Source organism: Fusarium mangiferae, assembly GCF_900044065.1.
Source record: "Fusarium mangiferae strain MRC7560 genome assembly, contig: FMAN_scaffold004, whole genome shotgun sequence".
Lineage (NCBI taxonomy): Eukaryota > Fungi > Ascomycota > Sordariomycetes > Hypocreales > Nectriaceae > Fusarium > Fusarium mangiferae.
In genome coordinates this window covers 1,859,961-1,886,156 of record NW_024573924.1, presented here as the reverse complement: position 1 = coordinate 1,886,156, position 26,196 = coordinate 1,859,961, and the positions used below count along the sequence as shown (strand labels likewise).

At 49.3% G+C, this 26,196-nt stretch overlaps 7 protein-coding genes across 7 annotated transcripts; 3 read left to right on the top strand and 4 right to left on the bottom strand.

Annotated features, from left to right (window-relative positions):
• Positions 1–261: 261 nt before the first annotated feature.
• FMAN_09168 (uncharacterized protein) lies at positions 262–2,694 on the bottom strand (the record flags this gene model as incomplete). Its single annotated transcript, XM_041829978.1, has 1 exon — positions 262–2,694. The coding sequence occupies one exon, from the start codon at positions 2,692–2,694 to the stop codon at positions 262–264; it is 2,433 nt and encodes an 810-aa protein (XP_041680687.1).
• Positions 2,695–5,348: 2,654 nt separating this feature from the next.
• FMAN_09167 (uncharacterized protein) lies at positions 5,349–11,743 on the bottom strand (the record flags this gene model as incomplete). The annotated part of the gene is made up of 4 exons (XM_041829977.1): positions 5,349–5,423; positions 5,476–5,715; positions 5,776–7,624; positions 7,668–11,743. The coding sequence occupies 4 exons, from the start codon at positions 11,741–11,743 to the stop codon at positions 5,349–5,351; spliced, it is 6,240 nt and encodes a 2,079-aa protein (XP_041680686.1).
• Positions 11,744–12,478: 735 nt separating this feature from the next.
• FMAN_09166 (uncharacterized protein) lies at positions 12,479–14,068 on the bottom strand (the record flags this gene model as incomplete). Its single annotated transcript, XM_041829976.1, has 1 exon — positions 12,479–14,068. One exon carries the CDS (start codon positions 14,066–14,068, stop codon positions 12,479–12,481), a length of 1,590 nt encoding a protein of 529 aa, XP_041680685.1.
• Positions 14,069–15,713: 1,645 nt separating this feature from the next.
• FMAN_09165 (uncharacterized protein) lies at positions 15,714–17,654 on the top strand (the record flags this gene model as incomplete). The annotated part of the gene is made up of 2 exons (XM_041829974.1): positions 15,714–16,274; positions 16,305–17,654. 2 exons carry the CDS (start codon positions 15,714–15,716, stop codon positions 17,652–17,654), a joined length of 1,911 nt encoding a protein of 636 aa, XP_041680684.1.
• A 635-nt stretch (positions 17,655–18,289) lies between these two features.
• On the top strand, positions 18,290–20,740 carry FMAN_09164 (uncharacterized protein; the record flags this gene model as incomplete). The annotated part of the gene is made up of 2 exons (XM_041829973.1): positions 18,290–18,352; positions 18,407–20,740. 2 exons carry the CDS (start codon positions 18,290–18,292, stop codon positions 20,738–20,740), a joined length of 2,397 nt encoding a protein of 798 aa, XP_041680683.1.
• Positions 20,741–22,984: 2,244 nt separating this feature from the next.
• Positions 22,985–24,890, top strand: FMAN_09163 (uncharacterized protein; the record flags this gene model as incomplete). The annotated part of the gene is made up of 2 exons (XM_041829972.1): positions 22,985–24,561; positions 24,611–24,890. The coding sequence occupies 2 exons, from the start codon at positions 22,985–22,987 to the stop codon at positions 24,888–24,890; spliced, it is 1,857 nt and encodes a 618-aa protein (XP_041680682.1).
• A 414-nt stretch (positions 24,891–25,304) lies between these two features.
• On the bottom strand, positions 25,305–26,095 carry FMAN_09162 (uncharacterized protein; the record flags this gene model as incomplete). The annotated part of the gene is made up of 2 exons (XM_041829971.1): positions 25,305–25,844; positions 25,898–26,095. The coding sequence occupies 2 exons, from the start codon at positions 26,093–26,095 to the stop codon at positions 25,305–25,307; spliced, it is 738 nt and encodes a 245-aa protein (XP_041680681.1).
• Between the last annotated feature and the right edge of the window lie 101 nt (positions 26,096–26,196).

Genomic DNA, 26,196 nt, shown 5'->3' with positions numbered 1-26,196 from the left:
AACAAAAAAAACTTGCTATATTTGGATAGATACGATACATACTAGGAGATACTCTAAACTTATCGTGATAGGCGTTAGCTAGGAAAATGCACGTCGGGTGCGAGGCTATACTATAGTAACGTTGTTGAATGTATCCAAAATCCAATGCTGCGCTCATCCTGCACACAAACCAACCATCCATTCCTATACCGCAGATAAAACAAATCAACCCTCCCGTCTTTGTCTGCTGTACATGGATTGTATACATCGTCTAGCAGACCACTACTCGGAAAGAGAATGCAGCAATCCCTCGTCATCCATTCCGAGTGATCTTGCTTCAAAGCTTAGTCGAGATCGACCAGCCAGTTCTCTCATCAGAGGCTCAATTATATCAAAGCCGCTCATGTCATCGCTGACACTTCCAGCCTCAAGCTCCTCCTTAGTCCGTACAAGCTGCTCCAGAAACTCCCGCTCTGATGTCCCTGCCCTTGCCATCATACGTCCTCGGCTCGATGGTCTCACTTTAGACGTTGCTTGAAAGTTCGAACGGTCATCATCAGAGATCCACCCCTTCGCCCCGCCTGGGTGCCCGTCTCGAGAATTAGCGAGCGTGCGGTTGAGATTGTCTAATACTGGCACCAGGGCACGAAGCCAGACATCTCCATTGCGCTCCAATCTCCTGATTCTGCGTTCCATCTCTCTGATGCGATACTCACGGTAAGCCTCATACCTTCGCAAAACCTCCTTTTCCACGGTGGGCGCTTTGTCTCCGGTGTCTTCTCTCATAGTGACGGCCCTCCTTGCCCTTGGCCGGGGACTGGCGTTCGAGGCAGCTTCCTTTCGTTTACGTTCTTGTTCTCGAGCAGCACTCCACTCCCGACGTCGCAAAAGGGATGTTCTGTCATGTGAGTCCACTTTATGAGCTGGTGATGAGTGGGCAGATTGGGGAGGCGTCGGTGACCCGTTCTGATACGAGGCCGGAGATGGAGAAATTGCTCGACTGGGTGTGTCGTCTTCTTGCTTAGGTGCCGCATCGTCCGGCTTCGACTTCACAGCAGAGGTCAAGTCTTCTGGGTGTGCGCCCGTTTGTCTCCTCGGGGATGCTGGGATAACCCCTGATGGAGGAGGTGATGGCTTGACATTGGCGACAACCATGATGGGGCACATGCTTTGGCGTTGGGGAGACCTGAGTGGCAATGGTGGTGGCTCTTCTGCCGTTTCTTTAGGCGACTCTTTGATAGTCTCCTGCTCAGAATCGGGCTGCAGGTCCATCGAAATAGATATCATACTGCGCCGTTTCAAGGAAGCAGCTTCCATATCCTTCTTTTTCTTGTCCCTGACCTTGTCACGGCGACTCTGTGACAATTTGGCTTCAGGGGTTGAAGATCTCTCCTTTGTTCTCTGTTTCCTGGAGCCTTGACGTTGGACACGTAGTGGGCTTTTGGTGGTTACAGTAACAGAAGGCTCCTCGGTTTTCTTCGTGGATAATCGAATGCGCGATTCTCTGGCTGATACTGGTCTTGCCTCGACCGGCCGAGCCTCTGCCACAACAGGATCATTTTCGCTTGTGGTCATTATACTTTTGGAAAGCGAAGGTTGGTAAGATCCATCCTGGGAAACGGGGCGGGCAGGTGAAGTAGGAACCTGATGGGCTTCTGTCTTGGTTGACTGAGACATCATAGTATCGATCGACAGGTCGCCGAGGTATACGAAGCGACCCCCTGTCAAGCTGGGACTCCGCGAAGGGATTCTACCTTGATTGTTTGGGCTTTCTGCATGTGTGTTCCCCTGTCCGTTGCTTTGAATTCCTCGGCCCTGCTCATTAGCTTGTCGGACTTGGTCTGGGGTCACTACCCTCGGAGGAGGCGTTGCCAGAATGTTCAAATATTCCGGTGCCGTACTTTGGTGGCTGCTATTAATAGGGGCCGGAGTAGAGTGCCCATTGATCGATGAGTTTGGAGATCTTTGAGGGATAGTAGATAAAAGAAGCTGAGAGTTTGCCGGGCTCACCGAAGGCGATGATTCTCTGTCCTCTGTGACAGTCCGTAACACTGTCACCACGCCTTTCTCGTTCAAAACTGCTCTAGTAGGAGCATACTGAGAAGTGAGAGGCCTCACACTCCGGTGCTGGTATATAGGATACTGAGACCTGGGAGTTCGACCAAATGGCGAGGCATCCAAGGGTATGGAAATTGCAATATGTCGATGTCCTCCTATTGTTGTGCCTGAGACAGCTGAGTCTGGAAGCTGAATGGTTTGAGGCGACTTGGAGAGTGATTTACTCCTCTTGCCTAGCTTTCGGAGCCTGTACCATCTGCCCCTGTCCTCCAGGGGAATTCCATCGGGGATAGACATAAAGTTACCTGACGGAGGGCTGTGATTCCTCAAAAAGTCAATGAGCTCTGCAAGGCCATCATGCGGTTCCCCGTCCCCGTCCTGCTGCTGATCGATGAAGGTGTCGTCGTGAAAACCCAAGTCCTTGTCCTTTTCGGGGCCATCTAGCAAATTTGATGCAGATTTTGCTCTTGGCCGGGTACGTGCTTGAACTTGGGTTTGAGAGCCTGACCTTTGCAGATACGAATGCCGATTTGTTTTAGGGACAGTAGATGCAGATACAGAAGAAGTGAGAGCTGAGGGGATTGTTGTGCGAGGACAAGAAGCGCCACTGCCCGATGTGACAGAGACCTCAGGATCAAGGCCAAGAACTTGAGCCATGCCGGGCCAGCTTAACATCTGACACGGAACATGGGATGGAGTTATACGCTTTTGCGCAACGATGCACTTGCATCCATGAAAGACAGGCCTGAGCTAGGTAGATGTATCAGCTGAGTATTCACAGGAGCATGGTTTGTACACGAAGGGATCTCTTAAATTAGTATCACCTTTTGGTTGTCTTTCGGGGCTTTTCTCGTGTCCTCCCTTTTGGAGGCTTGGAAGGAGATTAGGAGGCGGGTGGTTGCAGACCGGTGGCCCGAGTGATAGTACCTTAGGTACCAAGGTATAGAGGTAGAGGCAGTGGTCTATGTCCCCATATATCTTACGCTGGTAATTGAGTTGACAGCCACAAAACAAGGCCAAGATTGTGACAAAGATGGAAAATTGAGAAGTGATGGTGTTGAAAAGAAGAAGAAGAAATTACATATCCTGGGGGTCGGTCCCCCAGTTCAGCCCAGTTCAACCTGGTCAATCCCAGTTCCAAGGGACCCTTCCCAACCGCGTCAGAACAGACAGACAACAAGAGCAGGAGCATGAGCAGGAGCAGCAGAGAGGTCCTGCAGCCCATGTATGCCGTCACTCCCCCCATAAAACCCTGGAGCGCCACCAAGACCAAGTGCCGCTATTTGGTCTTAGCTCAGGATCCGAAAGCTAATTATGCCCGTTGGATTTAATGGAGTGGAAACGTCCTCGCCAATTCCCCAATCAGAGCCTCTGAAGCACAGATTCACCAAAAGGGAGATCGTGCTCCTTTGTTCTAGCTCAGCTCGTCTCCATTATCTGCTGGGTCTCTTTCTGAGGTTGTAATTACGCCTCTTTCGCGATGCGGCACGACAACCCGGTCGTTCGGGATGCCAACCAAGATCGGCGTAGAAATAGTTTCATTTGTCAAGCTATCCCTAGTCATATTTGCACTGGAGATCTCATTTTCCTGACCCTTGGCCTTGGTTAGCTTCGTTTTGGTCACTTTTCCTCTTTGCTTTTTTTCTGTTGTCGCTTTATGCATGTCTCTTTTCCGGCCACCACAAGTGATGTACAGACATGTATTTGGTGGGCAGGTCTTTAAACCCCAGCCGCTCGCAAACCTTTCCCTTGAAAAAGAAACAATCCATAGCAATCGCATGCCGAAACTCATCGGTCAGTGGTTGCAGCTGGCTGCTCGTCGTCACCACGGTGAGCTGTGTTACCTTCTCAGGTATCTCGGGTCGTTCACAAGAGGCAGAGGTATCCAACATGAACCAAGCATCAGCTGAAATCCCAAGCCATGTTCGCATTGTTTTGTCCTAAACTTGGCGATTTGCTGAACCACTTACGTAGGTATGCACCAATCTACAAACTGTGCTTACAGTAGGTAGCCAGGAGATGGCAGAACTCAAGACTTCATCCTCAATCTGACCTTGTATGCCAAGAATACTTGAATATGTTTAGGATGAACTTGCTTGGCTTTCTGAATAGTCTATTCTTGCTCCGTACAGGAGTCTTGAGCCTTCTGAAATCCAATATTGAGGGAGTAGCTCCCTGTTCCAACAATTCACAAACATTTCACTCAACCCCGATAGGATGGTGGCCATCTCTTTTCAGCTCACAGGGTTCTACCTTCAGGGCGTCGTTACAAACTTATCCAATCACCAATACCGCGTCGTCGTTGCTCAACCGCCAAAAGCCCTTCCGAGCGCCACTGCTGATCTCCTCTACAGGAGGCCGCTAGTGTCATCACTGTGCCAAGTTACCAGCTGTTACCCAGGGGCCAGAGGACATGATGTGTGTGCCTGACTGAGTGTTATCTCTAGAGCCTAGCGTCATCCCGTACTCTCTATCGTCTTGGCATTGATATACCCTAAGCCGAATTGACCCTCTTTGGAAAAGCCAAAAGGCCACTGTCGTCAATAATGCCTCCATCGCCATTTGCCTTTACATCATAGCACAACCACCCTTTTGTCACTTGTGATCTAGTATGTACAAGTTGCCTCGTCTAACTACCTAACTATTGCCCGTGGGAACTTGACCAGGATCGGACATTACCTGACTTCATTCCTCACCAGGGTCCCTTGTCATTCTCCCTGTCTGTTGAAATGACACGATCCCTGTCCGCTGATGATCGTCCTCACTACCGGATGGTTAGGCGAGTTGGCCCATGCTCAGCGCAAACATGCACTGCCATCTCCTCCATGCACATTGATTCAATGGCATCACGTGACCCAACCAACTTCAACTGTAGACGACGAGATGGTGGAAATGATGCGGTGCTCCGCCATTATCATGTCACAGCCCTGACGGGAGTCCCCATGGGTCTCTTTGAGCGTCTCTACCTTAACAGCTGGCCTCAGAATCTTCCAGGCTGGTCAGGTTCAATAGTTAATGATTCAGTCCTTCATCCGACCACCACAAGAGGGCGGCCTCATGCCCCCTTGCATATCACTGTGGGCAGCCCACGCACGTATGATGTATGCCAGCCTACCGTATCTTCTGACTGATGTCAGGAGTGAGGCATGTTTGGCAATATCTAATCCTCCGGAGCAAAACTTTTGCAGCCACTTATGCCCTGTTTGTGGATGCCATGTACAAATGAAATAATGCACCCAACGCCCAGAAATGCTATCTACTATGTATCATCCTCTATGCTTGCTATACAGAGTCTCGTCTTGTCATGAAATTTACCGCTTCTTTGGGACAAAGAGACTTGGCTTTCCTTTCTTGCGAGAAGAAGGCGGGTGAGGTGGGCGTCGTTGCTGTAGACACTATAAGCAAAGCGTCTCATCGAACTCATGGTTTTAAACATACCTGGTTGTTGCTATATTGGGGTCCCGGATTTGAAGGTCCTGTCGGGATTCTTGGCCCTGTTGGGGCTTGGGGTCTGCTTGATAACAAGGGACCGGTCGGCGCTGCTGCAGGCGGTCTCTCAGGTGGCGCCAGACCCATTACTGACATTGCCGAAGGGTCAGTGGGAGCTTTGGGCGGCCGGTGCGACTTATTCCCAAACTTGCCCATAAGTCCACCGCCCCGAGCATTGTCACTTGCTGTCTGTTTGGTTGTTAGCTCACAAAACCTTATTCTCGGCATTTGTTTTGCTTGTGGGCATACCCTTTTAGGAGCTGGCTGATTTGAATCTGGTCCGTCATGAGGTCGCTTTCTTGGTTCTCCTGGAGGCTTGCTTGACGAGGTATGAATGACAGGAGGCCCAGCAGAGCGTGGCAGAACTCCAGCCGATTCACCTCCTACAATGCCAGGTATCTGAGTTGCGGGAGCTGTTGGCTGCTGAGCTCCCTCAACCTTTGGTGAGTTTGGACGAGATGAGGACAGTGATGACGTTCTCAAAGAAGCATCTCGCATTGGAACATCACGGTCTCGAGCTTGGGGTGGTGGGGGAAGGTAAGCGCCCGGCTTTGCCTTTTCGAGGGGCTTCCTAAACATAGACAACACGTCGCCGTTAGTGTAGCGATCTCTGGCTTGGGCATCCTCAATAAGTTTTCGCCAGAATTCGCCCTGAACAAGCGCTCTGGAGTCGCCAAGAATCCACAGCGATGATTTAGCACGAGTCAGACCGACGTTCATACGTCGAATATCAGTCATGAAACCGATACCGCCAGTAGAACTGGCACGAACACAAGAGAAGATGATGATCTCACATTCGCGACCCTGGAAAGCATCGGTGGTGTTGAACTCGATTATGCTTGTGATATTCTCGCCATATCGCGAACGGAAGCGGTTTCTTAACTCATAAAGTTGAGCTTTGTAAGGAGTGATGATACCGATCTTGCCAGTCAAGTCGCATTCACGATACTCGTTACTAAAGCGATCATACATCTGCATAGCAACATCCAGCTCCTTGGTGTTGACTAGCGACTGACCCTTGTGGCCCCTCTCCTGGACACCCTGGACATCGAAGAATCGATAGGGACCAAGTAGTGCGCTCTTGTGCCACGGCTGTTGCCTGAGCTCATGCATGTTCTGTCCATCGGCGAGTTGTCCTTCGTAGAACTCGCGGCTGGGGAACAAGCTGATCTCAGGATGCATACGGTATTGCATGTCCAGTAAATGCACCGACTGTGGGTGGTTTTGCTGCATTCGGACGAAAAGACTTTGATCGTAGCCGAACTTCGCCGCTGACTGTGACAGGACTGTAGGGGGAAGCTGTTTGGGATCCCCAACGAGGATGCATTTGTAGCAGCCGTATTTCAGTGGAATCAAGGCACTTAACTCAACGCACTGAGCAGCTTCGTCAATGATGACTGTTTCGAACTCTACATCCTCCAGGTTTCGAAACATCTCGTGGCCACTGCCACTCAGAGTAGCGCATAGGACCTGAGCGCTATTGAGGATCTCTTGCTGGACTTGGCGGCGCCGCATTTCCATCTCTCGAGCTACGGAATTGCCGCTACTCTTGTCGGCATCGATTTGTTTTCCATAGGACATCTGGCGTCGCTTCAGTTCGTCGAATTCACGAGATAGCTTATTGTAGAGGGTTCGATCGTCCATGAGTTTTGCTGCTTCCAGCTGGGGACGCAGTTTTCCCAGCTCTTCCTTTACCTTCCCGGCATTCTCGTGGAGTTGGTCACGGTCGGCTTTGGCTTTGTCCTTCGTCTGATCACCCTCCATGCGGGCCTTGACAAGCTCGTCTAGGGTGACGTCCCTTACAGCTGCATTAATGGCATCACTCCGACCGAGTCGTAGCACGTTAATATTCTTGGTTTTCCCCGAGATCGTTTTGATACCAGCCTTCAGACGTAGCACTAACTCGTCTACGGCGGCGTTACTGGGTGCACAAACAAGAAGCTTTTTTGAACGGCTTTGTTTGGGTGCCCCTGGTGCACCGTTCGGTCGCAGAGGTACGCCCATGGGAATGCCCTGATTGCCTGGTTGACTCAGTTGCTCAGAGAGCAAAGTTCCAACCATGGCCACGATGGTTTTAGTTTTTCCTGTACCCGGAGGGCTGCTTATATTAGCTTCGTCATGACCAAGACCGAGAGACTTACCCCTGAATAAGCGTGAAACCATCGTTGTCGTGAGCGCCTAGAACCGCCATAGCCTGTCCTCGGTTAAGAGCATAATTGTTCATACAGTTGCTTATCTTCTCATCTCCATATTGCAGAATAGGAGACGGTTCAGCATTCAGGATTTCGTCCATCAGATCATAATACGGCAGACTCTCCAGTGCAGCGAATTCTCGCTCGATTGTTGTCATGTTGGTGATCTTCACTCCGAAGACGCTAACATTGGGGGTCAACACCTGTGTCATGGGATTGTTTCGGGAAGCCACACGATATGTGATCTCGATCAGCTCCTTTTTGTAGGTGATGCGGTGAACCCTAGCCAAACAATGTCGAGCTGTCTGATCGATCAAGGGTTGTTCCGATTCCGAGACGAGAAGAATGTCGCCTTCAGAAACACCGCGCTCTCTGCTTTGGACTACTGGCATCGTGAAGGTCGCCTCCAGGTAGCTGTCGACGCTCGCACGGCTTGCAATCTTCATACCGAATGGCTGAGACGTGAGCTCATCCTTTGCTGTGACAAAAGAGCGCCAAGCTTCTGAGGCAAGCAAGGGAAAAAAGGTATCCTGGTACGTTCTAGGCTCAGAATACTTGGTGGCAACTTCTGAAGCTGCTGGACCATTGGGAGGATCGTTGCCACCATGGAAAATGTCCCAGGCTAGCACTGTGTTGTGTAACCTGTCCATAGGAGGGATGACTCTGGCTCTCCTGTCCTTGACTGAGCGCTGCTGTCTAACCTTCTTCACTGGTCTACGCATTTTGTCTTGCAAAGCCTTTGCCATGCGCCGCTTGTTAGCTTCTTCCAAAGCTGTCTGGCCTCCCGTGCTAAGGGCAGCTAGTTCGTTATCGGCATCTGATACATCTTCCTCCTCATCAGATTCTTCTTCGGAACTGTTTACCATTATCTCACTTCGGCCGTGATCCTTGCCGATGAGGCCGAGACTAAGCAAGCCGGAACCCTCACCAGGGACAGTTTCTCCCCTAAGAGCTTTGGCGTTCGCTATGACCGCAGCATCACGCTTCTCTTTTTCAAGTTTGGCCTTTTGTCTGGCTTCCTTGAGCGCCGCGATGTCCTTCTTATCAGGGACAATCTGGGTTCTAGGCTTGATCATAGCTTGTGCCTTTGTTTTGGCCTTTGCCTGATCCTTAACTTTCTTGGCCTCCAGCTGCCTAAGGATGGGGCTGTCTATAGATCTGCTGAGATCGAGCACGTCATCACGATTAGATCTTGATGATGCTGCCGTGGTTGTACTGCTGGATGATGTGCCAGACTTAGACCAAGCGTCAAGTTTGCTTTGTTTCTTGATCCCATCTTTGGGTCTCTGTGCTAATGGTGTCTGCGCAATACCGAGCTGGTAGATTTGAATTTCATCATCTGTTTGTCCAAGGGCTTGAAGAAGTTCTGCTCGTTGCTGGTCAGTCATATTGGTTGACCTGACAAACTTGCCCGGGACATTTGTAGGTAGGCAAGCATCAGTGATAAGCTTGCGGGAGGCAGGGTTGATCTCATGGTTGTTTTCTCGAAGTCGGGTCAGAATCTTGCACAAGACTCTGACTGTGACATCAACGAGCCACTTGTCCTTCAGACGGATCATGTTCTCCATTCCACCAAAGTGTTGCTTTGCAGGGATAAGAATTTGCGACATTGTATCCTTTTCACTTTTGTTCAAAGCCTTGGAAATCGCTGATGTGATGAGACCATCCTCAGCGACGAGGGCTTCAGCGAGTTCCATGATTTCTCGGCAGAATTCTGTCATAACGGCGTTCTGAATGTATCGAGACCATCCCTCAATGTTTCTGCATGCGGTAGAGACAAAACGCCACTGTTCGCTCCACCAACGCAAGACCTTCGCAGCCGACATAGGCTCAAGGGTCTTGACTCGCAAGACTCCGGACATTGGGTCAGTCAAACCACGGAGGATATCTCGACTCATATTTAGCATGGGCCTGATAGGGCCCCAGGGGTATGGAGGTTTCAAAACTCGCTCTAGGGCCCATACTATGGAGGAGAGGGTCTGCTCAGGGTGCAGCTGTGACATTTGCTCGAAGGCGCCGCTCTGGGAATACTCTCCGGTCCAGCTCTTCAGCAGCTCGGCAGCTGCTTCAGAAAGTCCTGCCTCTCCATGGGTAGAGAGTGTAATAGTACCTTGGAAAGCCAGGCGGTCGCCAAAGAAGGTATTCAGGTCTGTGGCAGCGTCTATTTCGGACATTCGGCCGAGAAGATTCCCAAGGATATCCACTGTTGCGGCAAGAGACTTGTTGAAGTTCTTGCTCGAATCACTCAGTTTATCGTCGCTCTTCAAGGCCCTGATCTGTTCCACACCAATCAAGGGCTCTAACGACAAGACGATATCTCTCGCAAGATCGACCTGCTCGGTTGACAAATCGAACATCTCAATAATGCCTTGCCAAAAAGCCTTCGAGTCTCTAGTGACAGCGGATTGCAGCTGGCTGCCCTCTAGGCAAGCTATATACTCCTCCGCAAAGACTTTCATATCGAGTTTCATGGCAGCTTGCATGGCCTTTTTAGCTGCATTGGCTACTTGGAAGGTGACCCAGCCTTCCCTTTCATCGCCAGGGGCACGCAAGTTCCGGAGAATGATGCCTTTGTACTTCATAACGAGGTTGAACGCACAACATGCGTAGAGATGAGTGGTTCCCGCACCAATCTTCGTCTCGGGGTCGACAAAGGTTGATATGGTAAGCTGCAAAGCATCAAATCCAGCTCGAATGCACGCCGCACGGCCCGGTTCCCCGATAGTCTCGTCTTTCGCAAGTGATTCGAAAAGAGTGTGCATCAAGATCTCGCAAGCGTTATATCTGCGATCGCGGCCGACTGACTGGAGCCATGGATCAATCCAAGACGTAGGAAAGGGGCCACGGGAAATGCTACCATCGTAGCCAGTCCAGCAGTCTTCTAGAGATTGACGAAGAAGATTTTTGTATCCGGGGCTCGCAAAGATTAAGTCGGCGATAACATTTGGCCGGGCATCGCCGATAACATCCCAAAAAGCCCTAGGTGCCTTCTTTAGAAAGTTTGTGAGGATTGTGATAGTCATCACCAAGACACTCTCTGCAGGGCAATACTGGATATGACGGAACAGAAGGTCGTAGATGTGACTGATTGTGCCGCTCAGTTCAAGATTCCTTAGCCGCTGCATAATGACGTCCGCAGTCAAGGTCCTTAGAATTTCATTGAATCCTTCCCAGAACTGCGCCATTTCAGGCCATGAATCCACAGCTGAAGCCTCTCTTTTAGAGATGTCCTCAATGGCCCTTGTCAGACCGCTGCTGACAGCCCAGTCAAACTGTTCCAATGTCATACTATTGCTGTCAAGGTTTCGATAGTTATCTGTAGCCCATTTTCTGCGATCCTGGTTTTTGAGGTCAAAAATAAAGTAAGTCATTCCAGGCAAAGGCTCCTTGGTCCCAAGTTTGAGGCCACTTTTCCCTTGAAGTCGCTGGAAAACATACTGAAAGGTCATCCTTCGATCCGCGTCCTCCATATATGGCATGCAGCATAGAGCCTCGTATATAGAGATATGGACCTCGGGTAGATGCTCACCAAGTTGGGATTTCTTGAAAGTAGAGCCTTCTGAAATGATCTTCTCAATAAACCCCTTGGCCCATCGCAGGCTTAGGTCGATTCGTTCAACATCTCTCTGCTCCAACATCGACCGAATATCGACTACTACTTCTTCATTCCATCGTTCTTGGAATTGCTGCAAGAGTTCTCTGCGTTGCATGTGCCAATTATAGACACAATCTGCGCAATGCTTCAAGCAACCGTTGAGTCTCTCGCTGAGCTGCTCTCCCCATTTCCCTTGGCTTGATTGATCGAAGCCGAAAATCAGGCAATTCCAGTATGTGACTTCGAGTCGCTCCTTTCCTGCCTTAATTCGACTATTCTTTTCTTCTTGCGTAATCGATGAGTCGGGGTCGTCCACAAGTTTGTAGTTTTCATTATCCTCGTCGTTGATGCGTGGACACAGAAGATGGCATTCCTCGTCGAAGCGTTGAATCTTCTCGTACCATTGGCTGAGTTGCTCATGAAGATCCATTGTAGGGTTCGCAGGTACGTTGGCGCATCTCTTTGGATCGTGGCTAAAACAAAGGGTTCGGGGGTGCTGTGAGAGGTCGGGTTTTCATGAAGGCTACGACAAATTACTGTCAAGTCTAGCGAGGATCGCATTCGGCGAATAGAATAATATCTCCAAGCTTGTCGCAACGAGTTCAAGGTTGGTTGGTCGGTTGGTGGTAGTGGTGGTCGAAAATTCGATGTTGAGTTGAGGGATCGTTGCTGGGGCACTCTGGCTTCAAAATCAAACAACCCGTTCCGTAAGTGTCTGATCGTTTGCGGGACAACCCTAGGAGATAAAACAATTGTGCGAATGAAAGTCTGAGTCGCAGAGAATGTATGGAGTCCCTTGATATCCTGTCGGAGCCTGTATTACAGCAAGGCAATGAGCCTACGGAGCAACATGAGAGAAGATCAGGATAGGAAAATAGTTGTAACGCTAGGTCAGAAACTGGCCGGGCTTGACGCGCTTGGGTTGCCGCGTTTTCTGCAGGGGGTTTAATGAGAAATAGCGGGCCGTTCGTCGCTGGCTGACTAGGCACCTAAGCCACTGATGTCTAATTTGGATGAAATGGTTGCTGAAGTGGCTTGTGATAGGACACAAGCAGGATAATGCATCGCATGTGTAAGAAACAGAGTTGCACGAAATGCTGAAGAGGTACAACTTATTTAACAAAAAAAAAAACCAAAAAAAACCCAATTATCTGACCACAAGCACTTAATCACTGTCCTCTTCCTTCAGCTGCTTCTCCAATCCTGCTTTCCCTCCATACTGTCTCTTCCCCGTTCGCTCCATCAGCCCATCAAGAGGACATTTTGATTTATTCCATTCTTCGCTCCCCTCGCTTGTGTTTGCTCTACAGCGGATACAACTTCGTCCGTGTTGGACGAACAGCTTGTGCAATCCATACTTCAGATGATTGGGGATGCGCACCTCCAGATGACTAAATGTTTGATCTCGAGTGGCTTTGGGGGGTATCCATTTCAACCATCCACTGATGCGGTGAACATGGGTGTCGACTGCGAAGCTTGGTTGTTGGAGACAGAAGAGTATAACACAAGATGCTGTCTTGACGCCAATACCAGGGAATTTAGTGAGTGTCTGCATGGCTTCATCGGGATCCATGCCATGTATATGGTCCAGGGAAAGAATATCTTGGTCTGTCTTCAAGATTTCAAGATCTTTTTGACCTTGAGTTTTGTTGTCCGCTCCGGCAATACCAGATAAGTTCCCCCCTTTCTTCTCTTGCATAAATGCCTCTCGACGTTTGGTGTTCTCTTCATGGACTAACTCCAGGATTGCCTTGATGTCTTTACCCTTGACCTGAGCCAGACCACCTGTCTTGATTGATTCAACGATGGTGGGCAAAGGAGCAACTCTGACCTTGTTCCAGTCAACGCTACCTTTCCCAATACCTTTGTCGACAGTACCGAATGTGGTCACGAGCCCCCTGAATGCCGCACTTGAGTTGCGGTTGGAAGTGTTCGCGCTCAAGCGGGTACGAATCAAGGCATCGAGAACAGATGGTACCTCTCCGCAACCCGAAACTTCCAAAGATGGCGCTGGTATCTTCTCGGGGGCTTTGGCTTCTCCATGTATTTTTGCCAGTCGACGATAGACCAACTCACATTGTTCTGCTGATGGGGCGTTCCACTCTGGAAAGGGCGTCAAGCCAGGAGTAAGTCCATACGGGTTATCCTTCGTCTTTTTGACCGTTTTCCGAACTGGTGCTTCTATTGCCATCTGGAGATCCTCATCCTTGACCTCCTTCTTTACGGATGAAAGCTTGACTTGAGGTGTAGTTATTGTCTCATCATCAGATTCGAAGTATGAAGATTTTGATGTTGATGTTGATTTCCTTGGGCGAAGGGATCTTCGGGTTGCCGACTCCGTGTCCTGCGTCGAACCTTGCTTCGCAGCTTTCATCCCGGATTTGTCCACAGGTGAGACCTCTTCGACTTTGGCACTTTTCTCCAAGTCCTGCGTTTCTTTCAAATTTTCCGGGATGGTAGGAATCGTTTCGATATCCTTCCGGGGAGCAGGAACTGGTCCCAGATTGTGCGGCAGGTCATCCAAACACTCATCTTTCCCCTGGTGCTTGGTCTTCCTCCCGGTCTTCATTTTCTTCGATGGCATCTCCTCTCTACTAGCAACCTTACGTTTACGTAAAGTTCGAGCAACCATCTCGACTTGCGCAGAAGATGTGGAAGTGTGGAAGTGACGAAAGATTGGAGATGATGTAGGTAGGCTCGGATAGGGGTGCAGGGTTGCCCAAAACTTGACGGCGAATAGCAAATAACTTTTCATTCCATAAGAGCAGGCAATCTTTGGATGTTCTATATCAGCAGCGTACTCAATTTTGTTCTGGTCGTAGTAAGTGTTTGATTAGTTTTGTGATTACTTATAGTTGATCGTATCAATGACCTCAACAGTCGACACAAGGATCGCTGGGGTCTATCTCCACACACTGCAAATCGTTGCTCTGCCGGGATCCACTGAACTAGGCACCCTAGGGAGGAAAGAAAGCTCAGGCCCTTGCGCCTAAGCAATAAAAATGCTTAAGTAAATCTAGCCTAGGCTTAGGGGACTCTTTGCTAGGTTTATTTTGACACCCTATATCAAGGTTCGGTGTTTTCTTGCGTTCTGAGGGCACCTAACCGAAACTGCTCGTTCGGAGTGGCTTTATGGTCTGACGATTCGCAGGTTACCTGTACTTTACTTACCCTATGCCATCCGCTCTTGAAATAGCATCAAGGAGCACCAGAACACAATAAGTACATTCATTACTTAGTATGTTCTTCAAAAGGTGCTTCAACTTGTACAGCCCCGTTTCCTTTCTTTCTCTGGGGGATCTCAAATTATTACTACCCCGACTTTCATCATACCAAATCAGGCTCAGCGACACTCTAACTTCAGTGAAAGAGATGCTTCCAGCAAGTTCCAATATCAGACAACTAGACGGATGATGTCCCCAATAGAGCTCAGCAAATGGCCCAGTGGAACAGTCCCCAGAGACATTCATGAATACAGTCATGGTTTTGGAGCTCGATCTGAACGGCGGTGAACTCATTCAAACGCCTTCCGCTGTCTTACAACACCTTTGAAACACGAACCCATTGGACAGTGGATTTATCATCAGAAGCTATTGAACATATACTAGAGCTACTAAGTCCAGCTAGCCTCATTTAATAGCCAATATAAATGTGGTATGCATGCTCTCAGATTGAGTAGCATAGGTAGCCAGCAGATCGTGCGGTTTATATGTGATGTACACTGCCCAAATAGTGAACACTGGGGGACTGGAACACCAATTGAAGAGCTTTGACCAGGCAACAAGATCCATTGATTCCATAGGACGCTGGTGAGCTATGTCTCGGTGTAACATAATGGAAAGATAGAGCGGATAGCCCCCCTATGCACACACAAGTGCAGGTAAAAGACAGCGCCTGCGAGATGCGATGATGCTAAAAGGAGCATATATACCAAGTTTTGCAACAGAGCTGCAGCATAAGCGTCACGAGAATACGATACAGGTCACAAGAATATAACTATCGTTTCAATATAAATCCTCAGCTGGCTGATAGTAATTATGTAAAGGTTTCAAGACGAATAGGAGCTTTGACGAGACAAACGACTCGTAGGTCATGTTGCACGGACCAAATATTCTCAGAGAAAGATATATGTTGCCCCAGATACCAAGGTATTCACCCAAGCTTGAGGACCTAACCTCTTCTGATACAATACAATGCTTCTCTCGCCTTCTCTCCTGCAACCAACCATCGCTTTTTCACTCTCTATTCACTAGGCCTAGGCAACAACTGCCTCGTGTACTCGAGGTATGCAACAATAATCTTTTCTTTCCTACATTGTGAGTCAGAGTGAACTAACGCAGCGACGTAGACTTTTTTTCTTTCTTTCTTTTTGATCGCTAGGCTCAGGTTGATTCTCTACCATGCCTATCGAAAGAATCGACCTTGAGGCGCATCAAGAGACGGGTGACGTTTTTTTCCTTTCTGAAGAATATCGTGGGACTTTTGGTCGCCGAAGGCGTCTCTCATCTTGCACAATTGGAGATGAGGATACCAGCAGTCACTTAAATACCCCAGCCCGTCTTCTCGAACAAGATGAACTTGAGCTTAAGGCAATAAGACTACTGAATACGACTATACAAGCAGATTCCTTCCTTGAAGTACGCCCATTCTTTTCCGGAAAATATCTTGTCGAGTTTATTCTGGTCAAAATTCTGGTTCGATGTCGGTCTACAGATGCGATCAAAATCCGTGGCACGCCCTTCCTGAGAAACCGTTCAGCTTTAGCAAAGCTTCCAAAAAAGCCAAACGAAGTCTGCATGTTGATATGCCGGGATGATGACACGAACAACGAAGAAGTAACAGACATCAGTACATCACAAGTGGTTCAAATGCACACCCTGCTGATAACCAACACGAAATACCCCAATTTCAACCGGTCTGTCTTCAATCCACAATATCCCGCAGAAAGGGGCCGACCCAATGTGCAGTCCACACACTTGACCTGCCGCTAGAAGCTGGAGGTTCGTTATGCTGGACAAGGGAGTCGTCGGAAGCAGGCTGAAGAATCTGTTGTTCGTATTGATTGCAGTGAAGTCTCACGAAGAGAATATAGAATTTCCAACGAGATACTCCGCAACAGGTGGCGAGGAACTACCGCCAAAGGAGGCTCATGGAACCCCTTTTCTGGCGGTCACCTTATCGACCTGGAGTCTGAGCGGCCCAACGAAGAAGATCGAAGCCACGGTCAACAGTACACAATATTTGACTCTTGTTCTGGTGCCGGCGGAGTATCGCGAGGAGCCCTCATGGCTGGTTTTAAAGTCCGATATGCGTTGGATAAAGCACCAGAGGTTTGGGATACCTACCAAGCAAATTTCCCTGAAACCGAACTATTCAAGATGTCCCTTGACCAATTTCTATCCAGCGCGCAGACGAGCCATTTGCGAGTTGATGTTCTGCACTTTTCTCCGCCCTGTCAATTCTTTTCGCCAGCACACACGCACGCATCAGAACATGATGATGCAAATATTTTTGCGTTATATGGCTGCAATCAACTACTCAAGAAGTTGCGTCCCCGTATCATCACTGTGGAACAAACATTCGGGCTTACGCATGACCGGCACGAGGAGTACTTCAATGGCTTCCTCGGGGACTTCACACAGCATGGCTACTCCATACGCTGGAGAGTCATAAAGCTCTGTACGTGGGGAGCTGCTCAAGACCGGAGACGCCTAATCATCATTGCCGCTGCACCTGGAGAGAGACTTCCAACCTTCCCCCAGGCTACACACAGTCAGGAGGGCGGCAACGGACTGCTGCCCTACAATAGCATCGGAAAGGCGCTAAGGGGTATCCGCGCAGGAGACGATCTTCATGACCTTGATAATGTCCATTATTTCGATCCACCAAGAGCGCCATATGACCCAGAGCGCCTGGCAGGGACCATCACCACTGGCGGAAGTGATTTTTACCACCCTGACGGCTCACGAAAGCTCACTCTTAGAGAGTATGCAAGCTTGCAGGGATTTCCGAAGTCGCATCAGTTCCTCGGTACTAAAACATCCATCAAGCGGCAGATTGGAAATGCCTTTCCCCCAAACACAGTCCGTGTTCTCTACAAACACTTAGAACAATGGCTCTTGAACGAAGACCACATGAAGCCATTCACCAACAACCAGGAAACCATCCTCATTGAGGATGATTCCGATACAACGGCCAATCTCACGGATGATTCTGAGGATAGGTCACGCCACTCTCCGGATATGATGGACGGAAATATTGTTGAGACTTTCGATATACAACAACATCGACGCGGCAGAGACCCATGGGCAGTCGAGGACATGGTGATTGACTTGACCTAGCACCTGAGCAGGTTTTATCAAGACAACATGTTGCGGAGAACGAGATTAGTTGTTACTGGCCTGGTATTGTAGCAGCCTGGAAACTAGATGACAGTTTTCCTCCTTGGAAAGGGCACAGTGTGGTAGATAACTGTTCTGTTCGAGCTGTAGATCCATAGATACTTACCTACCTACCTCTTGAGGTAGCCGTCACGAATACCAGTGTTTGATTACCTAGGTACTTTACTTGGCACACACGCTTTAGGGTCTGAGATACCCTTCCAATTGCAAGAGAGAGTCGATCCTGAACTAACACCTGCTGCCACTGCCTTCTCTCTCTCTCTGCACTCGAGAACCCCCTTCCAACTTTTGACAGTGATTCACAGCTGGCACGCAGTGCGGAGCAGCGCGTCGGGTGCCTGCATGAGCACCTTTTTATAATAACAAACGGCAAGTGCAAACGCTTCTCCTCCTTCCCTCTTCTTTTCTTCACCCTTCCTTCCCTCCTTCCCTTCTTCATCCTTCTTTACAAACTTCTGCCTAAGATTGGCCAGAGGGGATCTTCCACCCTTGTTTTCTATCATCAACTTCTGAGTTCGATTCTTTGACAAGTCTCAGAGGCCTGCTGCATTACGGCTCGTTGCTATTCTTCCGATATGGCATCATCTGCTTCTCTCGTATCGGCCCCTATTAGAGGAAGTGTTCCTACGTCCAGAAATGTGAGTTTTGGTCATCCAGAACTGTGAACTATATGGCTGACATTGAGCTCTCAGAAGCCACTGGAACCATTATACGCCCTGTCTGTGAGCGACTATGTGAACAGACACGAGAATGGTACTATAATCGAGCAACGAAACGAGGAGACCATATTGAAACGGTTCAATGATCTTCGAACCCCCTTCAAGGCCTGGCCCATAGCCCAGATTGATTCCTTGGCTAATTCTTTTACCACGACCTGGCTCCTTCTTGTCCCAGTCCCCAAACAATGCGAAGAAGTCATTTTCCCCGCGCTCACTGACAACTTCCGCATCGAGTTCGAAGAAAGAATATATCTTTCGAGCAAGACTTATTCTCTCGTCAATTTGTCAGCAACACGCGTGAAAAACCCGTATGAGGATATGGAGACCATCGTCGGCCCAGAAGTCGTGAAATGTGCGGCCTTCAACATCCAGGTGCCACGTGCGGTGAAGAATGATGAAGGAGACCAGGAGATCCTCGAACTGATGAACCACATGAAGACAGCCGCTACACTCGATGACTTTCAGCGCATAACCTTGGATCCGACGTGTCAAAAACATGTCTTCATCACATGGGACACGTTTTCAAATACTTACGAGGCCGAACTAGCCGCGCTGCATCGCCTAACTGGAGGTTGCCAAGTTGAAAGTCGACAGGTCAGCCCAAAGTGTAAGGCCGCTTTTGAGACAATACTTGAATTCAAGCGACCAAACACAACTATTACTAATCTCCACGATATATTTCCGCACCTTAAGAACCCACACCACCCAGACCATAGGGTTCGGAGGAGTGTTCTGCGACGATTCCGATCCTTTAACAAGGATCATGTGGCGGCATTTCAAGGACTGAAGTCGATCCCGAACGGCCTCTATTTTGTGAATGGATGCCCCGGTGCGGGTAAGACAGAATGGAACATGGTCGTTTCTGCTCTGATTCAGTCAGTACGTCGTCCAGGTACAAAGAGGCGGTACAACCCCATTCTATTTCTCGTTGACCTCAACAAGACTGTCGATGATGCTGCGGACCGCTATTGGAGCTTGGCAAAGGAGTGTGGCCTTCATCTTCGCATTATTCGAATGCACGGTTGGCCTTACGAAATGAAGAACAGCGAGAGACTGGGCAAGAATCAGGCACAAGACTGTGACCAGCAAACAGACTTTACGAGAAAGTTTTTGACAACTGCGAATATCGCAAAGACTCTGAATGCCAGAAGAAACCCTAACAAGGCGCCAACCCTGGATGAAGCTGCCTGGGAGTACTATGAAAAGCACAAACATGGTGGTTTTGTGGCGCTCAAGAAGGTGCTCACGCGCATGGATGCTAAGGAAGTCTTGCACCACGACGACTGGAAATGCTTGCGGAACGAAATTACAAAACTGTACACCGCGGTTTTGAAGCAGACAGACTTCATAGCCACGACACCCGTGGCTGCATATGGGGGCTTCGCTAAGCTTTTTAAGCCAGACATCATCTTTATGGATGAAGCACCCCATGCCAGAGAGCTAACGACGCTCATACCTATCGCCTTCTTCGAGCCAATTGCTTGGATTTTCACGGGTGATGTCAAACAGACTCGACCTTTCGTGAAGAGCGGCGATCCACGCGATGCCCTGAAGAAAGGGCTTGAGGTGAATCCATATTCTGAGCAGCTGCGTCTTAGTCTCATGGAAAGGGCCAGTAGATTGGGGGCGATCAATTGTTCATTGTTGATCAACAAGCGAGCGCATGGCAACTTGCACAAGCTGCCGTCGGATCTCTTCTATGGCGGAAAGATGTCCTCTGATTACCCATCATCAAGGCAATTCCCGGAAACGGTTAGCTACCTGAGACGGCACCTTGAGGCCCTCGGTAGTGGGCAAAGACTGAATGCGAACCGGGCTATTGTTGCCCTTTCGGCGAGCAAAGAGGAAAACCACTGTCACAGTTTCTGGAACCCTGTGAATCATCGTTGGGTCTTGGCTGAAGCTAAAAAGCTTTTGGAGGACCCGGCATTCCGAGCCATCACAGACAGCAAGCCCGGACGTGTCATGATCCAGACACCATATAGTGTCTCCATGCGTCAGTATGCACACGTGGTCAAGGGTTGGCCAGTTGAGTGGCAAGAGAGGACAGAAGTCTTGACGGTAGACAAGGCTCAAGGCAATCAGGCAGATGTGGTTTTCCTTGACATGGTGAGAACCACGAAGCCCGGCTTCATGGACGAGGCACAACGCCTCAACGTGGCAATAACCAGAGCCAGACAAGCGGAAATTGTTCTGATGCACCCTGCAATGACTTTTCGCCTACGTCAGGGTAAGCAGGTACCGACCGATTACATCTCTAAGGTCTGGGAGGATGCAGTTACGAACAATTGCTTATTTGTGGTCTAACTGTGAAGTCTTTAAGAGGAATTTGAGGACAATGAAGAGAAGCGTGTCTGGCGGTGTTTGTAGGTGTTTGAGCACTTGAAGTTCAGTTGGTTGATAAGACAAATTGGGTCTGTCTTTTTGTTAATTAAAGGATGTTGGGTTGAACCAAAGCCGAAGTGTATCGAAGCTTCGAAGCTGTTTACTAGAGAATGTTGAATGAAAGAGAGGTTGTTGACAATTACTGCCATCCGCTCCCTTTTATTAGTCAAGAGATGAAGTCAAAACAAGGCCATAATGCTCCATACCTGATGGACTAGCTTAAGTTCTTAGTAGTGTCTTGGAGGCAATCGAGCCACACTGGGGTCGGTGTTGTGGTGGGGACATGGCTTGGCAATAAGATCGATTTTGTGAAACATACGAAGTAGTAAGTGTTGAATTTAGAAATCTGGATAGATCTTCATACCCGCGTTTTCACTGCTTGCAAGACGATGCCAAATGTGACGGGAATGTTCACGCAAGGAATGATAGTGCTGAATAGATTAAATCGGGACTGGCCTAGGGTATTCCTATGAAAGAGAAGCCAAGAATAAGGATCCAATGGAGTATCTAGGTACGTAGAACAATGGCTCAAGGTCGCCTGCAAGGGTCTGAGGACTGGCAACACATACGGATTACAAGACATCCTTTTTATCAGAGGTCGGTCCAGATCTTTGAATTGAACTAACTATATTTATAATTTAGTTATTATTTCTTACATATGGATCCTATCTGGTACGATGGGTAATAATTGCATTTTATCAAAAGCGAGAGTAACGGAATGACAATAATCTCGCACGATCAGGGCCATCAAACTGATCCGAAATGGTGCCAATTCTCGATCATTGCCTTACTCCCGCTCGCTCACGAACACTGGAGAGGAAGGGGCTGAGTCTTGGCTTGTAGGGCCAGCGAGTAAGAACATCTTGCAAATATAGAGCTATCAGATCTAATGCTGCATTATCATAGCCGGTAACTGCAGAGGCTCAGATATATAGTTGAGACATCACGAGGCTTGAGCAAGGAGGGCATTCGTAGATTAGGTATGCAGCCGATTTGACGGTTCTTTGAGTAATCTTTGCTCTTTCGATATTCACGAATGCATTTATTTATAGAACTTGGCTGCAAATTGTCATCGGCATTATGGGGCCAGTAGCTTGAGACCAACTGCTTGACGAAACCCACGGTCGAATGAAAACAAGGAACAGTGACATCGTCTCCAGATGTGACGATGGGATTGTTGCCGATGCTGCTTATCTTCAGTCAAAAGGAAACATGATGAGACAGATTAAGAGAAAAGATCTGAAATTGTAGACTGCACTGCTGAAGTCAAATAACCTGTGATTAAATCGTAAATCGTGTTGAAACTGGGTGACCCTGGTGACGCCAGGGGTGAGTTGACACTACCTACCTTAACCAAGTACCAAGTACGTTGAGATGAGTGTGGCTTAGACTGACGGAGCTTCGGACGGGAAGCGGGCCTAAATAACCGCCCATGTCCAATGAAATATCGTCCCTGTTGAGCTACTTTAATCTGGCAACGGGAGGCAAGAAAAGTAAGGACCTCTATCCCAGAGACAAAAAGATACGGGCATAATTCAGCATAGGTTTGGTGCATCCGATACTATTTACTTTTGACACCCCCTTCCACCGTCGGAAGTTTTCTTGCTCCCTGGGGCCATGCGCAGTTGAAGACGTTGGAGCCCTGAAAAGGCGCGATAAAAACCAATTGTCAGAAGATGCTCGCTCTGGAAGGGCCGTTGCTTTGCGCTTGGCCGCTGACGACCACCCCCGGATCCCGCCATGTCATTGCATCTCACTCATGCATGAATCTGTCTCTCACAACGATCGATCATGATGAGTACACTAACTATCCAACAACTAAAGTGATCATCCCTATAATCCCCACCATATCTTCCGATTCATCGACTAGACCCTTTCAACAAAGCACAAGCCTTCCACGGGGCTCGTTGTGTCTCGCGCGACTGCGACGGCGGCCTCCCAAGACCCAAGCATCCAGTGTTATACCGGCCACCCCGCCCCATTAACCTAACCCAGCAATACGAAAAGAAGCATCACCACTCGATTAGCTGTCCCAGTTCCCAGCTCCCATCAGCTCTTGCCGGCTGCTGCTGGCCACCTCCCCCATCCGCCACTTATTCCTCGAACCCGGCGTGGTCCAATTAGATGGATACTCTGCGATGTCTAAGTCGGAGGAAGAGCCATGCGATGGGTAATCTCGAAACCAGAGGCGTCGTATTGAAACGCCAGCTTAGCGATGGAGGAATCGCGGGTGTTGTTGTTGGTGTTATCGTGGGCATTGCGCTAGTCGTTCTTTGCTCGTATCCCTTTATCATCCGCCGCATCAGACGCCGAAAACAAACATCTCTTCACGGCCCCCCGGACACGAACGACCCAGAGACTGGCGAAGTTCCAGCAACTGGAGCCCCGGGGATAGACGACAATCAACGCCGCTTGTCCTCACAAGACTCTTTCAAACCTTCGGGAGAAAATACGCGTGGGGGAGTTGATGGATCTGTCAAGGACTTGGACTGGACAGCCCACGATGGCTTTTTGCAGCAAAGCAATGGACAAGGTCAACCAGACTATGTTCCCCGAATCGACACAAATTTACCTTCTTATGGCTTTGGAAATGCCCTACCAACTGCCAACGACTCAATACCGCGCTCAGCACCGTTCGGCTCCGACGAGAATCATCATGAAGAGTACATGCCGCAGTCTATTGGCGATGCACCCCGTGCTGTTCTTAATGGGACCAGTGCGGATTACTATAGCCCATCAGTCCCCTCGGAGGCATTTGGCATGTTCTCGACTGAGGAACCCCGACCTCAGCCTGAACGCTCATGGTCGCGTGGGAGCTCCTTGAGATATAATTTAAAACAGATGTTTAGTCGCAAGAGCACGCGCGATCAGTCTCTGAACTCACCAACATCGGAATGCTTGGCCGAAAACCTCGAAAGCGTACCAAGAGCACAGGATGGAAGCCTTCAACGCATCACGACAGCAGGAAGACCGACCGAATCTCCTACTGACATGACTGCGCCGGCGACTGATTCTTTGCCGGTACCTGCGTCTACCCAAGCCTTGGGCTCCCCGATCGCTTTACCATCTACCCTGCCAAAGGGGGCTGTGCAAAGTCCCCCAGGTTCCCCACCGACCACTTTCAACTTTAACGCGTCCCAATCCCCTCCTAGCCATCCCGCACCTGGTACCGTGAACCCCATGGATATCATGCCTGCATCGACAGAAACCGAAGTATGGCACAGGAATGACTACCAATTATATGTATCGCAATCCTCACCCAACCAGCCGCCCCTCTCAGCTGGGCCTGCCACACATGAAGGACCTGTGGACTCGCCGTCGCCGTTGACCCTCCCTCCTAGTGATCCTCAACCTCAACCTGTGCCCATAGTTCACTCACCTACACCAACCCAGAGTCAAATAGCGTTCAAAACGGAGGAGGTCGATGACAATCAGGATATCTCTATGTCTGAAATTCCAACGGCCAACCACTTGAGTCCTCTCCCCGACAGTAGTATTCGACACCCAAGCTATCCCTCCGATGCGTCTACCCCCCTGCCTGGGCCGGCGTTCACCAACCCGTCATCGCTCAGTACACCTGCGACACAGCTTGATACCCCTTCACCTCACTCTGGTACATCTTCCGACTACCGACATAGCGTGTCACCAGGAAACGCTGTAAGCAACCATTCGCCGAGTAATGTTTCACACGCATGTGATGAGCCTGGCTGTAACCAGGTGTTCGATCAGCCACACAAGCTCAAGTAAGTTTATCATGACATGGCTGATCCAATTCGCTCATTAACCCAACAGGCATCATCAACGATATCATACGAAAGACCACAAATGCCCTTACCCGAACTGTGGCAAGGGATTTGGGACCAAGACACATCTCCAGCGGCATGTCAATGATCGACACGAAAGAAAGAAAAAGTTCCACTGCGCTGTCCAAGGCTGCGACTACTCAAGGCAAGGAGGAAAGGGATTCCCTCGCAAGGATAACTGGAAACGGCATATGACAAAGATTCACAATATGGATCAGAGACACCTCCCAGAACCTGTGGAAGTCGACCAGGAGATGGGCGGCACATAAGGATACCTGTTTGCGACGTCGTCTTATTTGCTGCTGTAGATATGGGGTACTCCCGCTGCATCCTGCACTGTACTATGTGCCACCTGAATCGGCCACCGACTGACAAGCCTTAGCACTTTGCTGGGCTCCCTGTTTACTCACTTTCCTTTTTCATTTACAGCGATTTGATTCTTACACTCGTTCAAATTTGGCATATATGGGTATTAGAAGTCAAGGAATCAGCACAAAAATCAAGGTTTGGACATGTAGGACTATTCGGGCGTTAGGTCATGGGAAAAGACATGTTCGTCTAACAGCGGACGAGCCAGGCGTGTTCGTTCTTGGGTATCTATTAATTCGACAGTGTACAACCGAACTATTCCAATACAAAGAGTGCTATTGAGCATCATGGTTTCTGGCACATGCTCGCCCCCTTCAGCTCAGGTCTTTGATGATTTTCCTGACAAGCTTCTTCTGTTCTTCAACATCTAATCCCCTCTCATCAGTCTCCAATACTGCCCTCCCAACAGCAATGACCGTTTTCACATTCTCACTGTCAACCCAGAACTTGCCATTGCGTCCTGTAGCTGTCTCAAATTGAAGGCCTGCGTTACCGAGCTCTTCCAGCACCACAATCCGGCCTTCTTGCACACTCTTGGGCATCATCAGACGTCGAGCCATTCCAAGTGACACGGTATAGAGCATTCCGCCTGTTAGAGGGCCTAGACCCTCAGATTTTCCTGTTGAAGAAGATACGCATTCAATCTCTGGGTCCATGTGGCGGTTGGCGAGAGCAATCCGTGCGTACACAAGTGCACCCGCGGTAAGCTGAGGACGGGTCTTCTTTGTGGCGCCTTCAAAAGAAAGTTGTGGTAGAAGAGCAGGCGCGGTATAGTCGGAGAGAGTAACGTAGAATAAGTCGGCGGCGCTGCGCTGGACGGTCCCGATGACGAGCTCACCGACGCGAGGGGTATACTGTTGATTGGTGAGTCGACGGTCTGCAGCCCGGAGGCAATTCAGAAGCGTACCTTTCCTCGAGCATTCTCTACACGAATTGCATTCTTTTGTCGATCAGTCACAAGTTGGCCAGCAAGTGTGGGAACGATGTCGTTGGGAGGCACATGTCGTAGGCCAGGACCGAGCCGCAGAGGCTTCTTAGGATGTGAAGGGATAAGAGATGGATCAATGATATCGCCTGGCAGTACGAACACCGCATCAGATGCCATGATGGAAAGGTTGACGAGTTAGTGCTTTGAAATGTAACAGTTAAAAGCTGTAATCCCGATGCGACACCTTCAAAACCATGAGCAAAGGCGGCATGTGGAGA